The sequence below is a fragment of the Nycticebus coucang genome, chromosome 10, assembly GCF_027406575.1.
Source record: "Nycticebus coucang isolate mNycCou1 chromosome 10, mNycCou1.pri, whole genome shotgun sequence".
NCBI classification, from domain to species: Eukaryota; Metazoa; Chordata; class Mammalia; order Primates; family Lorisidae; genus Nycticebus; species Nycticebus coucang.
This window is the reverse complement of record NC_069789.1, coordinates 3,197,805-3,216,527: the sequence shown is the minus strand read 5'-3', so window position 1 is coordinate 3,216,527 and position 18,723 is coordinate 3,197,805. Positions and strand designations below refer to the sequence as shown.

Sequence of the window (18,723 nt, the reverse complement as noted above, 5' to 3'; positions counted from 1 at the left end):
CAATAGCCTTCTCCCTCCAATTCCATGGTTCTGTGAATGCATTTCTGTGCTCAGATGTGCTGGTAAAATATTGAAAGAGGGAAGAGAGAAAAGCCGTTTCTGCTACCAAAAGCTGGTCAAGTCCTTTTTATATTTGAACTTTAGTAGAAATTGCACAAGCCTTCTCAATAAAATAGAAATTAAATGAAAGTTGAAAAAGAGATTGAAGGCAGAAAAGTAATGGCTTTTCCAGAATCCATGAACGGCCTTTGGAGTTTTGCTGCAGCGCCGGGCTCTCCTGGGCATCCCGACAGTGGTCAATTCAGAGTATGAGTTCTTTTGTATTTTTTTTTTCCATTTGCTTGATCATTTTTCTCCTTCTACCCTCTCAAAGGGGATGAACTACAGAACATTAAATCCAAATTATCTAGTGTGCCTTTATATCTATGCTTGGAAAGAGCGTCCCTTTCTCAGATTTCATAGCCATCTCAATATTAATGATTTCAACTTTTTATCAACCCTAACTTGCCTATACTACAACTTTTAAAAATATTCCTAAAAAATACCTCCATGGTTTTGGAACCTTTGTATACTGGTAGTGAGAAGTAAAATGGTCCAGCCTCTTTGGAAATCAGTTTGCCACTTTCTCGAAAGTTCATACATGGCATTACCACAGGATAAGTAATTCCACCTGTAGGTAACCAAAACAACCACACACAGAACTTTGGACATGAGAGTTCATAGCAGCATTGTTCAAAATATAGCCAAGAGGTAGAAATGATCTCAAACGCTCTTCACTGGACGAATGGATACATAAAAGGTGGTAGGTCTGGGCGGCGCCTGTGGCTCAGTGAGCAGGGCACCAGCCCCATATGCCGAGGGTGGCGGGTTCAAACCCAGCCCCGGCCAAACTGCAACCAAAAAATAGCCGGGCGTTGTGGCGGGCACCTGTAGTCCCAGCTGCTCGGGAGGCTGAGGCAGGAGAATCGCGTAAGCCCAGGAGTTGGAGGTTGCTGTGAGCCGTGTGACGCCACAGCTCTCTACCCGAGGGTGGTAGAGTGAGACTCTGTCTCTACAAAAAAAAAAAAAAAAGGTGGTAGGTCTATGGCAAGGAATATTACTTGGCAACAAAAAGAAATGTACCAATTTATGCTACAGCGTGGATGAATTTTTAAAATTATGTTGCATGAAAGAAGCTGATCACGAATATACAATATGAATTGTATTACTCACTTATATGAACTGCCCAATTAGGCAGATCTACAGAGTGGTTGGCTAGAGCTGGGATGGGTTGGGAGGAATGGGGAGGGACAGTGGTGGACCTGAGATTCCTTTCAGTTATAACGAATGTCTTCTAAGGTTGTGATTGCACAACTCTGCACATGTACTAAAAAACCACTGAATTGTATGTGCTTTGAGTGGGTGAACCTTACGGTGTGTGAATTATATCTAAACACAGACACATGCCTAGGTATAGATGTAGATGATATCTCCATGAAAATGTATCATTTTAACTGGAGTAATTATGAATAAAAATTCATAAGCGTGTCTTCCATTTCCCAGTCACCACTATTCTTCGGTTTAAAAATGTGTGTGTATTAACAAAGTACGTGGTGGTGGTGGTGGTTGGATAAAAGCAGATGAGGTGTGTGAATGTGTTGTGTTACTGTCGTACATTGTGAAAGCCGAGTTCTAGTATGAGACGTGAAATCCACAGTATTTTATCTCCTGAGGTTCATTTGAGCCAATATAAAATAAAAGATGCATTATTTTATTTACAAGATCTACTGAATTTCAAGTCAATGTATGTGTAGAAGTGAAGAACAGCATAAACAGAAACGTTCTTTTCACCAACATATTACATAGGAAAATAGGTGGTTTCATAATTAGTATACTCTGAAGGTTTTAATAAGCTATATTAAAAAGGGACTGACAGTGGTACCTAAATGTTGCATTACTCCTTTTATAATAATGCTTTTATTATTCCACTGGAACACGGCTAGTGAATGTGCAATATTCTTCGTTACTATTCCGAGGGACTCGGAACATTACAGCCTCTCCACTTTCTCTGCTGTTAGCTAGAAAAGTGCTGGGAGCCACAGCAGCTCCCATCAGCAGGGAGCCGTATTAATTATTTAGAATGTGCCTCCTAAGAGGAATCAGCAGAGTTTATTACAAGTCCAATATTACTTGAAACGGGAAGGTTACTCTAACTGTCATCATAATCTATGTATCATTAACTTTCCTTGTTTAGGAAAAGAGATTAACAACCCTGCAAATTGGCATAGTAAATGTGCGAATATATAACTGCATATTCTTATTACAGGGAGAGAGTGGTGGGTCCTCCTCTCATGCTCACACCTTCTTTATATAAAGTAGCTTTAGAAATTGAACTGACTCTCTAATTAGACTTTCAAGAAAGCCTGAAAAATCCTAATTGTTGGCTGGGTCATCAGTATACAAACTACTTTGTGCATCAGAGAATTCTTTTAAGCTAACAAGTTTTTACGCCAGCATCTTGGCCTTTAAATCAACTTTACCACTTTCAACTCATGAGCAAGTTAGTGTATGACAAATATATAGAATGCTTTGGAAGGAACAGGAAATCAATCTACCTGATACTTGTTCATTTATTTATTTATTATTAAATCATAGCTGTGTACATTAATGCAATCGTGGGGTACAATGTGCTGGTTTTACATATAGTTTGAAATATTTTCATCTCACTGGTTAACATAGCCTTCACGGTAGTTTCTTAGTTATTGTGGTAAGACATTTATATTCTACATTTAGTAAATTTCACATGCTGCCTGCTTTTTAAATTGTGTTTACTGTTTTTCCGTTGAATACAGGTAGGAACAAATTTTTTTTTTATTATTGTTGGGGATTCATTGAGAGTACAATAAGCCAGGTTACACTGATTGCAATTGTTAGGTAAAGTCCCTCTTGCAATCATGTCTTGCCCCCATAAAGTGTGACACACACCAAGGCCCCACCCCCCTCCCTCCGTCCCTCTTTCTGCTTCCCCCCCATAACCTTAATTGTCATTAATTGTCCTCATATCAAAATTGAGTACATAGGATTCATGCTTCTCCATTCTTGTGATGCTTTACTAAGAATAATGTCTTCCACGTCCATCCAGGTTAATATGAAGAATGTAAAGTCTCCATTTTTTTTAATGGCTCAATAGTATTCCATGGTGTACATATACCACAGCTTGTTAATCCATTCCTGGGTTGGTGGGCATTTAGGCTGTTTCCACATTTTGGCGATTGTAAATTGAGTTGCAATAAACAGTCTAGTACAAGTGTCCTTATGATAAAAGGATTTTTTTCCTTCTGGGTAGATGCCCAGTAATGGGATTGCAGGATCAATTGGGAGGTCTAGCTTGAGTGCTTTGAGGTTTCTCCATACTTCCTTCCAACTGCCTTGGGGAGACCCTGAGTGGGAGTGCGGAGAACTTTGGCCTTTGTCTAGGGCCCTAGTCTGAGCCGCTGAGCCAGATGGAGCTAATAGTGTTTGGCTCTGGGTCACAGGGAGCCATTGTGAGCGATCTGCCCCGGCAAGCTCTGCCCTCAGGGTCGCAGAGTTAAAGGAACATATTTTTATTCAAATAATTGAAGTGAATTTTAATGATAAAATATAAATTAATCAAGGTGGTGCAGTGATCTAATTAAATGTCTCTCAAAGTATTAATCTTATCTGTACATTGATGCAAGTCCACAAACTGTTTATTATCATGATATGAAATGAAATAAATGCAGAAATAGTGTTTACAAGCACTTATAGCATTTTAATATAGCCTTGAGTGTCTATCTGATATATAACAGTACATGAATAAGCACTTGTATTTTTACATGTCTTTGGTTTTAGTTTTTATCTCTTTCTTTTCTTTTTTTTTTTTTTTTTTTTCATTTTTTGGCCAGAGCTGGGTTTGAACCCACCACCTCCAACATATGGGGCTGGCGCACTACTCCTTTGAGCCACAGGCACCTGCCATTTTATCTCATTTTCTGATAACTCATTTTATTATGTTTTTAAAATTATTATTCCACAACAAATTTGTAATTTATTTATTTTTTATTTTATTTTCATTTTAGGCAGAGTCTCACTCCTGTTGGTTCTGGGCTAGAGTGCAGTGGACTCAGCCTCTGTCACAGAACCTCAGACTCCTGGGCTCAAGCCATCCTCCTGCTTCACCCTCCCAAGTAGATGGGACTACAGAAGCCTGCCACAACACCTGGATAATTTTTTTCTATTTTTAGTGAAGACAGGTCACGCTCTTGTTCAGGCTGGTCTTGAAATCCTGAGCTCGAGCAATCCACCTGCCTCGGCCTGCCAGATGGGTAGGATTACAGGTGTGAGCCAGCACACTCAGCCGCAAATCTGTAATAATAACAACAAAAAATTAAACTCAGTTGAAGTAGCACTGCTTTAATTGGGTGATGGTTTGGATGACACATATCATTTTCATGTTTAAGAAGATTCGTTTGAATTCTGTAGTGGCTTAGTAGTTCAGTTGGAGTAAGATACTGGTAGTAATTTATAGTAGTTCAGTTGGAGTAAGATACTGGTAGTAGTAATTCAGTTGGAGTAAGATACTGGAACTTTATAAAAACAAAAAAAGTGAAAGATATAATTACAATGCCTTCTTAACACTTTTTTTTTTTTTGGCTCAACAGGGCAGGCACATCACGGTCAAGTTTCATATATTTCTCCACCAATTCACCTTGACTCTGAGCTAGACAGACCCTCTGCTAAAGGTGAGTTTTTCTTTATTTAAAGAAAAGGGTCCTCTATTCATTCTTTGGAGGAGTCAATTAATTAAATATGATTTTAAATATATATGTTGTAATTCATTGTTTAAAAGCAGGAAGGATAAAAACTGAAGTGTGTGAGCGCTCTGAAAGTAGAGCAAATGAGAAATATTATTCCAAGAATTCTTTCTAATCCAAAACACAATGCCTTTTAGAAATAGAAATTTATAGATTAGGGATTACCGGATTTTTATTCCTTTTGTATTGGGACTTTCTTCTTCTGCTGTTCTGTTTTATACATGAAGATGTGTTAATGTAAGTTATAGTGACAGATATTTTTTTCCTTGTAAAATGGTATATTATTCTTTTTGAAAAGTCATTTTGTATTAATGCAATCATTTAGCTTTAGAAATATATAAATTAGAATTATGTGTTTTTAAACTGAATGCGACCTGCTTTTATTTATTTATTTATTCATCTATTTATTTAATTTAGAGGCAGAGTCTTACTCTGTTACCCAGGCTGGAGTGGAGCAGTATGATCGTAGCTTACTGCAGCCTTGAACTCCTGGACTTGAGCAATCCTCCCACCTTAGCCTCCCAAAGTAGCTGGGACTACAGCTACACGTGACCACCCCTGGCTAATCAAATAAAGAATAATAATAATAATAGATAGATACACAGGTGATAGATAGATAGACAGATAGTAACTGGGTCTCAATTGCCTCTCACAAGCAATGCTCCTAGCTCCCCTCCCAAAGTGCGGATTACAGGTGTAAGCCACCTCGCTTAGCCTAAAGGTTTTTAAAAAATAGTCATACAGAATAAAAATTGAAAGGTGACATCTATTATTTTATAATCTATCTACAGAATTAATCTTTCTTTAAAGGAATATTTGTCATTGACTTTGAAAATGTTTCATCGTGTTCAAAGCTGATGTTACGTGGACACGCCTTCTAATTTTATACATAACCAAGTATCCCAAGGTTAACAGTTTGGTTTTAAGTTACACAGCGTATTGTCTTATATTTTCCACAGTATTAATTCCTTAGAAGTCGTTAGGCCCGACTTTCATGGATGTGCTTCCTGTTAGGCTGTGTCCTCTCCCTGGAGTCTCTGACCTCTCTGTCCACCTGAAACGTTTCTACCAATGTCTCAGACGTGCTTCACCGTCAGTCCCCGCTGGTGGGAGAGGGGGGTCCCGGGCCTGCCTCGCGTGTCACACCTAAGACACCGTATCTTAATTTGCCGCATTTGCGTTTCTCTCTGTCATCTGTCTGCTTCCTAATGGCACAAAGCATCACGTGTAACGATTTCTCCGGAGCCGTTGTTTTGTGCTTGGCATATAATAGAGCTTCGTTCAGTTGTTTCTAAGTGACTGACAGTGAGGGTGACAGCCTAGATCCTGAAGGATATGTTTGTGTTTTTCAAGGGGGAAGAAAAGGGAGCAGAGATGATAAAGGGATCTCATGAAGAGGAAGAAGAAAGAGCCAGAATGTGAATATAAGAAAGTGTGCAGTATTTTTCAGGAAGTGTGCTGGCCGTGCAGTGCTAGAGAAAAAGGCAGTGACGGTGTCACGAGGCAGATTGGGAAGGAGTCTGTAGCCCATTCCAAAGTGTTCATACTTTATCCTGGAAAAAAAAAAAAAAAAACATAGAATATTTAAAAAAAATTTCCCCCATGTCGGTGGGGTGTGATATCACAACATTACCAGTTCTGGATATGAAAAAATTATTTCTGATGTAGGTGATGAGCTGTTTAGGGAAGAAACTGTCAGAAGGAAAATGCTTTAATAGTTCAGTAAAAGACAGTGGGGAAATTAGGAGAGTGTTAGTGTCGATATGAGAAATGTCTTTTAGAAGAATAACATTCGACGGAACAGACAGACACAGGGACAGGGGACAGAGACGCCTCTGAGGTTGCTACCTTGACTGACTCCTAGGATGGTGTTGTGGTTTGAATATTTGTACCTTCTTCAAGGTTGACATTGAAAATTAATGCAGCAGCTTTTTTCTTTCTTGCTTCTCTATTCTTATGATGCTTTACTAAGAAGACTGTATTCTACCTCCATCCAGGTTATTTTTTTAATTAAATCATAAACACATAGACCATGTACACATGAATGCATTTATGGGGTACAATGTGCTGATTTCATATAGAGTTAGGAACGCTGACGTCACCCTGGTTAATATATACCTCATCTCGTTTACTTAATATTGTGTTAAGAGACAGGGCCTTGAAAAGGTGATTAGGCCATGAAGGCTGCCCTTGTGAATGGAGTCATGACCGCAGGAAACGCTGGAGGTAATTAACAGGGATCTGCGTTGCCCTCCTGCCTCTGTCCAGTGAGGGAGAAGCACGAGGCGCCATCCTGGGAGTGGAGAGCGGCACTTACCAGACACGGAATCTGCCATGCCCTGTTCTTAGATGTTTTAGCCTCCAGAATTGCGATAAGATACACTTCTGTCCTTTATAAATGACCCTCAGTTATTTTGTTACAGCAGCACAAATGGAGGGAGACCAGTACTTCCAGCATAAGACCTCATCTTGAGGACTAGATAAGAAATGCAAATGGACTCAGTGTCAGTCCATGCCCATGATCATTTAAGACATTTCACCTTTTAGTTGTGTTAAATAAAAAACTAATGTTCCTCTTGAAATAAAAAAAAAAAAAGACATGCAAATGGACAGGCCGTGCCTGTGGCTCAAAGGAGTAGGGCGCCAGCCCCATATACTGGAAGTGGCAGGTTCAAACCCCGCCCTGGCCAAAAACTATAAAAAAAAAAAAAAAAGAATTGCAAATGAATGGATTGTTTGAAACATACTCATTTTTAGAAGAATTTTGTTCCTACCATTGATGGAGGCCTGTTTACATAAGCTAGTGACTTTAATAGAATCCAATAGAATCCAATTAAGACCTGATCCCAGTATAATTCAAGAAACAGTACTTTAAGGTCATCCAGGGGATGGTACAGCAATATATTCCAAAAGTTAGTGATTGAACAAGGTAATGTGTTTGATAGTTTGAGGGTTGGCGGAAACAGGTATGCTGAGTTATGGGGCGAGGTGTTTACTGGTTATCAGTTGGTAGGTTTGGCAGGGAAGGAACTCACAGTTTTGACAGTGGCCTTCACGTCATCCAGGATGATTGACGGACACGTGTCCGCTTGTGTTGTGTCTCCTAACCCGTTCACCAAAGCAAGTCACATAGCCAAGCAGACTTAAAAGAGCAGAAATAGATTTTATGTCTTGGTGGAGAAGCCACAATCAAAAGGACCGCAGATCAAGGAAGGCAAGGAATTTGGCCCCTTTGAGAACCAGCACAGGCAGGCGTGTAAAAAGCAAAATGAATTTAGAATGAAATGAGACAAAAAAGTGATTGATAAAGGAGATTAGAAGCTAATAAAGCTGTGAGTTCTAGACCTTTTCTATCTTTAATGTCTTCAACTCCTACACCCAAACGATCAGAACTACTAGAACAGTGGTTCCCAACCTTCCTAATGCCTCCTTATGCCCAACCCTTTAATATAGTTCCTCATGTTGTGCTGACCCCACCAACCATAAAATTATTTTTTGTTGCTACTTCATAACTATAATTTTGCTACTGTTATGAGTCATAATGTAAATATCTGATTCAGGATGTGTTTTCATTGTTACAAAGGGGTCGCAACCTACAGGTTGAGAACCACTGTACTACAGAGTGTAGATGGAGTCTGGCGTCGGGCAGGCCCCACGTACAATGCAGGTGTTACTTGTGCTGTTAGACTCACTGCCTTGGGCTTTGGAATTAGACAGATCTGCAAAAGTCTGGGACGTTTCTGTCCATTATCTGCAGAACAAGGATAATAATGCCACCCAACAGTTTTCTGAAAACAATTAAGTGAAATAATATGTGTCAAGTTCATGGAAAACATCTGGCCATGTGCTGGACCTTGCAGATTTGGAAGGTAGGTAAGCCTTACTGAAAACTTGGCTTTGAAATGGCATCACTTTCACAGGGAAGGTATTAACTCAGGAACAAAGGAATGTATATAATCCAACAAAAATTTCAGCGTGATATCCCCCCGATGGTGCTCTCTCCCCTACATTGACTGTCCTAATAATTCTGCTTACCGTATCATTCCTCTAAATACACTGACTCAAAGACTCTCCTAAATTGTTCTGTGTTTAATGCATTTGCAGGTGTAATCACTAGCTGTGACACAGCCCTGTAATTTAAAAAACAAGAACATTTAATTAGATGAATACAGAAGATTATATAAATTACCAAAATGACACTGCCAAAAATCTTGTGCACTTTCCTTCAGACTAATATTTCATTTTAAGGACAAAAATTTGGAACTGTGATACAGTTGCCGTAATAAAAAGTTTACAGTTTTGTCTAGACTATTACACCTCATCTTCACTTATAGTTTTTAAATAGACTATATGCTGCATTGATATTTATATGCACTTAAGTCATACATGCAAACTGTACATCTCTATCCAGCTGGGTGTCTGCTGACAGAGAGAGAGAAAGAAAAGAGGAGAAGGGAATTTCTCTTGCATGTTATCAATTATAATTTCAATTTATATGATATGACAAGTTAGGTTCTATAAATAACTAGAATTCTACCTCCAATAATAAATTACGTTTTGTGAGATGATATAGCAACATCCTTTGAATTATCTGTAAACTAACACCATCTTAGCTTTTATTTTTCCATTTTTCTACTGTTGTTTTATACCTCTTAAAAATATGAGAGACATCTCGAGGTCTTCCCTGTACTCTCTGGAGCTCTCTATCTTTCTCTCTCTTTTTTTTTGGGCGGGGAGCCAATTTCACCCATTTACATACATGTAAATGTTTCAGGAATGACTGCTGCGTTCATTAACTCCTTCTGCATTTTACAAACTTGACTATATTGTTACAGGAAAATGATAGTTAATATTCTTTTATTCATCAATCTAGCAGTACAAAATAAAAACATTTAATATATATTAATATAGTTATTAACATTAGGCCATGAGAATTTTCTGTAGAAAATTAGGGTTATGAACTCAACCTAACATATAGAGACTGCTTTGATACTTTGCCATTTTATCCTTTGACATCTGAAATATCTTGTATTACTCGGTCATTTCTTTTTAAAACGGTGATCGTGCTTTGAGACCATGAAATAATTATTGGTAACTTTGGAATTGTGTTTTAAAACTATTTTGAAAAGCATATTGTGTGTGTATATAAATGTATAGACACATATGATCGTGTGTTCATTCCCTAATTTCCACCCCTTACCTATGAATCATTTTGGTTTTAATCCGTGTGTCAGCACCCTAATTGTTTTCAATTCCCTTTATTTCTTTCATTTCACTCTGATTTTTTCAGGAAAAATATTTCGTGCTATAGTGAGTGACACACTTGTTTATTATAATCATGGTGTGTTTCCTGTTTGACTTTGCATATTTGAATTACACCCACCCTACTCTTAGCAATCAATCGTAAGAAAAATGTAATAGCAAGTTACAAAATACCCTTGAATAAATGTTACATTCTGTACAGTTGTAGAGTAACTGCTATATATAAATTCAGTGGGACTTACCCATTTAATGAGTAAACTTGAGAGATTCTATTCTTTACATTTAATGTAATCATACATAGGTCATGTAATTCATGCCTGTGATGTTTTTATGTGCATTCTTCAATTTACAGATTTTATTACTGAATAGGGTGTAAATTCCAATAGTTTACTAGTGCATTAATGTCACAATACATTACAAGGTAATTAACCAGAGCTGCCACTATCAATAGAAAAAATAGTCACAGCCTTCACTGTAAACTACTTAATAAAAATAAGGTTCTGAATCAGCATTTGCTATTACAGTCATTTTTCTTGCCCCACGTCTCATTAATCAGGACTGTAAGAAAAATAGCTCCATCTAGAAGCACGATTATTTTTAAACCTTTCATTAGGAAAACAAGTTTGTTACAATTTTGTAGTTAATTTAATGAGATTGACTGTATATTTCTGTGTGCAAATAAGTTCTACCTCTACACGCTTTCAAGACGTAGTTCCCAATTTTACATAAGCAGAAATGAAAGAATTACGATTGTGGTAGTTTTGTGGCAGATTTGTGAGTAAGTGCATGGGAGTTCTTAGCAGGCTCGTTAGAAGCTGCTGTTTGGACGGTCCCTGCTACTCTCCATTGTATCAAACATTATCTTGCTTCCTAACTACTCATGTGCAAATATCCTATTCCAGAAACCATGTATATTGTAGACAGATTCACTGGAGGAAGGTGAGTGGGTGTTAAATCCTTACCAGAGGAATTTAGCAACACCTTAGCAGTCAATTACAGAATTCATCCTAGAATCTTCAAAACACCATCGCTAGCAATTGAAGTTAGATGAATTTCTGTCAGTGACCGACAAAAGGCATTAACTTCTGAAAATTGTTCTCCTAATGTCATACTAAGGATGATATTTTAAATAACTTTTTACATAAGAAATTGGACAGTTATGGAATGCACTCCACCTTCCAATATGGTAAACCATTGGTTATGAAGATGGAAAAAACAATATTGCATTTAATTTTTGTAAACGGTAGGTAAGGTCTTAATAAGAAATCTATTATTAAATACTAATTTGTACATTTTCTAATTATTGACAGTTATAATTTATACTCTGAGAAAAGGCTAAGATATTTGCTCACATTTGAAAAATGACATTCTTTTTGCTTTTTCTATAATAAACTGAGTGATATAAATACAGTTCAGTTGATACATAGTCAATGAACTAGAATAATGCCAGGCATTAAGTTTTACATGTGAATTGAATTACATTTGGCAAATCCACATGCTGAAAATATTAAAACCTTAAAAAAATATTTTTTAAAGTTCAGAATAAGCAGATGGTCTTGCCTGGTGCATCAATGTCAGAAATAAGCGATATTCAAAGACTCAGCAACACAAATCAGAGACATGAACACACAGTATTACCTAGCGAAATACGAAAACATTTGAAATTGATTAAAGAAGGAATGTGACATCTGGCCTTGTCACTGAAGAGTCTGCAGGTTGCGCCCTGATACTTCACTGCGCTTCTTCTCTAACGTATCTGGTTAAGAGACGTTGTGTCGTAGGACATGAATTCTTTAGCTTTGCCTATTTTTATCCCAAGAGAATAAAAATGAAATTTGCATGTAACAGAGTGCTTTGGTCCCGTTCAATTAGTAGTCTTTTCCTACACTTGTAAATGCTAAGTTCTTATTTAAAATGCACGCTGAGCACCTACATAATGTAGGCAGAGAATACAGCTTGTTACTATTAATGGTAAACATCTCCCATGTATTGACTATGTATGTTGTATCCAACACAAGAAAAGACTTTTCATGCCCATTTTCCCATTTATTCTCACAAAGATCTCATCACTCTTTTATTTAGACTTTGTACTCATCCCTTTGTATGTCTGGGATGAAGCATAGCATGTCCCACACCCCTCGACACACAGTGCTAATTGAATTTGGGCTGGAGGTAATTGAAATTAAATTCCAAACTGAATGGTGAAACATACTTGTTACTCAATTTTATCAGGAATAAGTGTGCGGGTTTTATAAACCTATACCATACTTTTCCAACGTAAGTTAATGTCGAAAGCTAGCATTTATAATTCAGAACAACATAGCATACTCTTCATTATTACTTCATTTATTTATTTATTTATTTTTTAATATGGGATGCTTCACGAATTTGCGTGTCATCCTTGCGCAGGGGCCACGCTAATCGTCTCTGCATGGTTCCCATTTTAGTACATGTGCGGCGGAAACAAGCACGGTTACTTCATTGATCATTCAACTTAGGGTACTCTTTCTGGCCCCCTGCCTGTAATTCATGTATTGAGAATCATTGTCCCAGCAGGTGAAGTGAGTGAGAAAGCTGTTTGTTTTTCTTGCTGGGTTTTTGGTTGACTTGTTCCGTGGTCTCTACGTGAGCCAGGTGGGAAGGGAGGGAAGCTTTGTTCCAATTCTCCTTCCAGGCTGGCTGGTGGAGTGACAGTCCGGTCAGAGGCTCTGGACACAGTGGTGCTGCTCCACACAGGTACATCCACTGACAGCCTGTCCGTGATAATGATCTTTGACTTGGAGCTGGGAATGCCTTGGTGGAGCTATTGCTCAGGAAAAGGGGGTACCGGGGAGGAGTGGGTCGTAAGCAGCGGCCCCAGTTTCAGTCTCTGAGCGTCACCCCTCCCCACCTCCCAGCCCCCAGCTCCCCATCCCCTCTCACCTGAGACTCCTCACTCAGCTCCCCTGAGAGCTGAAGGTTCTAGGACTTACTTCCCTTCATTTTATTTTCTTTGTAGTCTCATTAGAAAAGAGAGACTATAGCTGTTTTATCTGGTTAGTTTTAGGAGAAAATAGTATTGTCTTAATATTCTAAGTGTTTACAGTGAGCTATTGCTAGTCAGTGATAATAGAAACAGCTAATATTTGCTACATAAGTTAACTATAAATCATATGTTCAAAATGAAATAATCTAGGGTGGCGCCTGTTGCTCAGTGGGTAGGGTGCCATCCCCATATACCGAGGGTGGCGGGTTCAAAACAAGCCCAGCCAAACTGCAACAAAAAAATAGCCGGGCGTTGTGGTGGGTGCCTGTAGTCCCAGCTACTCTGGAGGCTGAGACAAGAGAATCTCCTAAGCCCAGCAGTTGGAGGTTGCTGTGAGCTGTGACGCTACGGCACTCTACCAAGGGTGATAAAGTGAGACTCTGTCTCTACATAAAAAAAAAAAAAAAAGAAAGAAAGAAAGAAAAGAAACAATCTATAAGACCCCTCCTGTCCTACTGCCCCAGGAGAACCAGTCACAATATTCCTCAGGGTTTTCCAGAGATACCGCCTTTGTGAGTGGACCTGGTGCGTAGTGCGAACAGATGTGTGTTCCCACCTCTCCCGACTGATGTGGTGCTCTCAGGAATTCTCCAAATCCCCCAAACAGGTAGTAGTACTATCTTTTTACAAATGAGAAAACTAACTCATAGATTCTTTTTTGTTTGTATTTTTATTTTTTATATTTTTAAAATTTTTAATTTCAGTTTAATCCGAGGGTGCAAATGGCTATGTTGCAATGTTTGCATTTGCTAGGTAAAGTCCCTGCTGTAGCTGAGTCCCACACCCAGGAGGTGTGACAACACCCTCACATCGTGCCCGTTGGGTGGGAGCTCACCAATCCCCTCCTGCCTCTCCTCTACCCAATATTTCCTCCTCTATCCCCTCAACTTGAATTGAAATGAGTTTTTCTCTGGTGTGGGCAAGTATCAGATCATCTACTGGCTTCATGAGAACATTGGATTCTTGCTTTTCCACTCCTACGATACTTTACTAAGAAGAATGTGTTTCAGCTCCATCTAGGTTAATACAAAAGATGTAAAGTCTCCATCTTTTTATGGCTGAATAGTATTCCATGGTATACAGATACCATAATCTATTAGTTCCTTCATGATTTGATGTGCACTTGGATTGTGTCCACATCTTGGTGGTTGTATATTGAGCTGCGCTAAACAATCTGGTACAAACTTTTGATAAATTGGTTTTCTTTCTTCTGGGTAGAAGTCTAGGAAGACACAAAGGTTCTTTAACTTCATAAAAGTTAGACAGCTGGAATCAGTGGCTCACGCCTATAATCTAGCACTCTGGGAGGCCACGGAGGGTGGATTGCTTGAGTTCAGGAATTCAAGATCAGCCTGAGGAAGAGCAGGAGCCCCCGTCATTACTCAAAATAGAAAAACTAGCTGGGCATTGGGGTGGACGCCTGTAGTCCCAGCTATTAGGGAGGTTGGGGCAAGAGGATTGCTTGAGCTTAGGAGGTTGCTGTGAGCTGCAATGATGCCACAGTACTTACCCAGGGGGCAGTCCCTGTTTCTGTCTCAAAAACAAACAGAAAAAAGACAGCTTTGGAGCCAGGGCTCCAACCTAGGCATCTACAAAAATGTGCTGAGGCAGGTTTTCATCTACTCCAAAAGAACTTTGACTTACTGTCAAGTCCTGAATACTGTAACTAGTAATTCTGAATGAAATTCATTACCAGCAATAGCTGGTGGTATCTGACCACCCATAGCACACTAATGTTAAGAAAATCTCTCACCATTTCTCACCTTGAGAACATAGTATGACTCGGGTAGTTTGGACACGTAAGTACCATTAATGACTCAGCAACAAAGACCTTTGGGCAGGTGCTCATCGTTTTCTGTAAGGTAAGAAGGCTTTGTTCTCCTGCAACCTTGTTACCTTTTTACTCCTTTTGTAAATGTCTCACCGTTTCTCTCAGAAGGGATGTGTAAATTCACGCTGGGGTGGGGTGAGAAGAGGTCAGACATTCTGGCAATTTATTACAATTACATACAAGTTAATGCACTAAATCTTGTCTTATTTCATTGGTGATAAAATATCTTATTTTTAATTTTTTCAATATTCTCTCTTCCAAGTGGCTAACATTTGTGTAACCACCAGAAAATCATTTCATACCTGTATAGTAAAAATTCATTATCTTCTTGCCTAGAGCAGACAGCTGGCTGGTGGTTGTGTTGGCTGCACCCTGGGGGGTGCGGAGGAGGCCTGCCTTGACCTCCAAATGCCACCGTCCCCCATCACTGCCTGCTGACAACCCACAGCTGCAACATGCCAAACTATGTGGTGTCCTCCCATGACGCAAACACGCACGCACACGCACACGCACGTACACGCCTCTCGGAGTCCTCCCATGACGCAAACACGCACGCACGTATGCACGCACGCACACGCCTCTCGGGAGTCCTCCCATGACGCAAACACGCATGCACGCACACGCACGCACACGCCTCTCGGGAGTCCTCCCATGACGCAAACACGCACACACGCACGCACGCACACGCCTCTCGGGAGTATTTTCTGCAATGCCACGAGTCCTACTTGACAATAGAAGATAGGTAATATGGGAATTATATTTGGTAAATCCATTCAGTTGAAAGAACCTTTCACTGCCAGCATCAATTATCTGAGACTAGATAGACTTGTTTCTTTACATTCACCTTTTACCTTGACAGTAGGAGTGGGGACTGTTGTGATAAGGTATCTGCCTACAGGCTACTGCTTTGAGAAGGAAAGTCACTTGCTTCTGCAGGGGGAACGCTGACCTTAGCCGTCCCCCTCCCGGCACAGCCCACTGGGCATTGCCTTCCAGTTAGAGAGGCATTTGGCTCCCCCAAAGCTAAGAAGCACTTTCTCCTTGTTAAGTACAGCTCTCCGTTCATCAGTTACATCTACTTCTTCAAAGTGCAACAAAAAACACACGGTACCCCTCCCTGTGAAGTTCAACGCCAGGATCTCCCGGGCGGGTCCGAGGGAGGCACAGGTGTGAACACCAGCACCTGCGTTTCCTCCTGATGCTCAGTTTGCTGCCCAGGTAATCCTGGGCACACCCCAAGGACATTGTCCCAGAGATTCTTCAATAACCCTCTTTCCCAAAGTGTCAAACGTCAAATATAACATTTATGAGAAAGTGCTTTATAAGTTGGGGAATGCTGAGTAACTACTGGGTAATTTAATTAAGCGACAATATTTGCTCCGCTGTAGAGCTCAGTAGGTCTCATACCTGCTAAGGTCAAGAAAAGAAGTTCCTAATATAGTTTATGATATTTTTATCTTCTTTACATTCTATTGGCTTAATTATGACACAATTTTAATTTCATATAAAAAATAACTATGTTTTCCTTGTGAAAGGGTAAAATTAGGCTCAGTGGCTAGGGTGCTGGCCACATACACTGGAGCTGGGGGATTCAAAATCCAGCCTGGACCCGCTAAACAACAATGACAGCTACAACCAAAAAATAGCCGGGTGTTGTGGTGGACGCCTGTAGTCCCAGCTGCTTGGGAGGCTGAGGCGAGAGAATTGCTTAAGCCCAGGAGTTTTAGGTACTGTGAGCTGTGACGCCACAGCACTCTACCCAGGGTGACACAGTGAGACTCTGTCTCAAGAAAAAAAAAAAGAAAGAAAGGGTAATCATTAAAAATGTTACACATGTACTAGTTTATTAAATCTTATATAAAACTCTACAGCAGTTTTTCTCCATGTTCTTCTGAAAGACTCCAACTTTCATTAGGTATTAAATATTTTTTATGCACTTATGTCTTGTGTATGGGCTTAAATTCTGAAGTTAGAGAACAAGGCAAAAAAAAAATAAAAAACTTGAAAAATTTCTGAAATCATTCATAAAATATGGTATGTCCAGCAGTAAGATATTCCTCAATATCAGAAAGTGTGGATATTGGGGGACCGTTGTGTGATGAGAGCCGTGTGATAGGAACAGACTAAGGGAACGGGGTCCCTGTGCTCGTGGAGTAAAATGGCAGGTGGAATCTTTTTTCCAATTCTTTTCGAATGTATCCATTTGAATTTAAGTCTCATTATTTTTTGATGTGACTGTACTACAGTGAATGCCTACTCTGTGGGAAACAAGCAATGGAAGGAGGGGTATATCAGAAAGAAAAGATGTTTTTCCCTTGTGGACTTTACTTTGTAGTAGGAGAAGTGAGCAAGGGAAAAAATTATTAATTAAATAATCAAATTATACATAGATTATGGTTATAGCTATAAAAGATATATGAAGTGGGTGAACAAGGAAAGCCACTCTAGAGAGGTGATCTTTGATTTGAAGCGTGAAAAATGAAAGTGAGTTGACCATGATTAAAGTTGAGGGATAGCATATGCAAAGGCCCTGCAGTAGGAAATGAATGGTGTGTTAATTCATCTCATTACTAAGTTCATATTTTCCAGGCGTTGAAGGGTTGTGTGGCTTACGAGTCTGTCGAGACTTCCATTCTCATGGAGCATATGTTCCAGTCAGAGAAGTGGAAATTTTAAAAAAAATAAGCAAATAAATGGACAAAATAATTTCTAGACCATAGTAAGGAGGAAAGAATGGGGAGAGAATTTGGACAGGAGCCCAAAATCATGTCCCAATTATGCGGGGCTTTGTATAATGTGAGAGGAACTAGAGTTTTGTTTTAAGAGTTGTGAATATTCCTGATTTTACACAAAATAGTACATAATGTGATTTTTATTTATTTTTTAATGATTCTAGCTACAGGATGGAGACTGGTTTAGAAAGAGGTAAATCCAATCATATTATTGTTGTCTTTCTCAAAAATTTTATTTACAGAATTCCCTTCCGCCACTACAGTTCTCTGAAGATCCTCTTTGCTTCTTTTCGTTCTACTTTCCACACTTGTTAGTGTCCCCTGGGTAACATCAGACTTCTCTTCTCTAACTCAGGTGTAGCAGAGCAGTTTGGACACAGGCAATTTCAAGTTGTAGGATTCTATTTTGAGCCCATGAGAGCAGGGCCTCAAGGAATATGTGCCTGGGTTCCCATAAATGCCCTGAGGTTATAGTCCCTGCTGAGAGTAAAAGTATAACTGCTCACTGATAGCCAATAAAAACAGCATTGCTGAGGCCCCAGAGACAGTCTCTCCTCCTAGGCATCCTGAATATTGATCTCATTAAAGGAAGAATGGTTTTAGACTTTTGGCTAGGAATTCTGAAGCTATTAATTTTTGCTAGGCTTTATCTCTTTTGCCTGGAGAACTGGGGAAGGCCTCAGTGTGAACAGCTGATGTGGTGTGAACTGGATAAGGCCTCAGTGTGAACAGCTGATGTGGTGTGAACTGGATAAGGCCTCAGTGTGAACAGCTGATGTGGTGTGAACTGGATAAGGCCTCAGTGTGAACAGCTGATGTGGTGTGAACTGGATAAGGCCTCAGTGTGAACAGCTGATGTGGTGTGAACTGGAGAAGGCCTCAGTGTGAACAGCTGATGTGGTGTGAACTGGAGAAGGCCTCAGTGTGAACAGCTGATGTGGTGTGAACTGGAGAAGGCCTCAGTGTGAACAGCTGATGTGGTGTGAACTGGAGAAGGCCTCAGTGTGAACAGCTGATGTGGTGTGAACTGGAGAAGGCCTCAGTGTGAACAGCTGATGT

General features: G+C 39.6%; 1 protein-coding gene and 1 non-coding gene across 8 annotated transcripts in view; one reads left to right on the top strand and one right to left on the bottom strand.

Moving 5' to 3' along the window:
- ADGRL3 (adhesion G protein-coupled receptor L3) overlaps positions 1–18,723 on the top strand; it is a 784,489-nt gene that overhangs the window by 553,384 nt on the left and 212,382 nt on the right. For all 7 annotated transcript variants that reach the window (XM_053607086.1, XM_053607089.1, XM_053607085.1 and 4 more), the window contains one exon: positions 4,662–4,742. In XM_053607086.1, coding sequence (XP_053463061.1) covers positions 4,662–4,742 — 81 coding nt within the window. The remainder of the gene's footprint in view (positions 1–4,661; positions 4,743–18,723) is intronic.
- On the bottom strand, positions 12,441–12,547 carry LOC128597875 (U6 spliceosomal RNA). Its single transcript, XR_008383430.1, has one exon. It is a non-coding gene; the product is annotated as a U6 spliceosomal RNA (small nuclear RNA).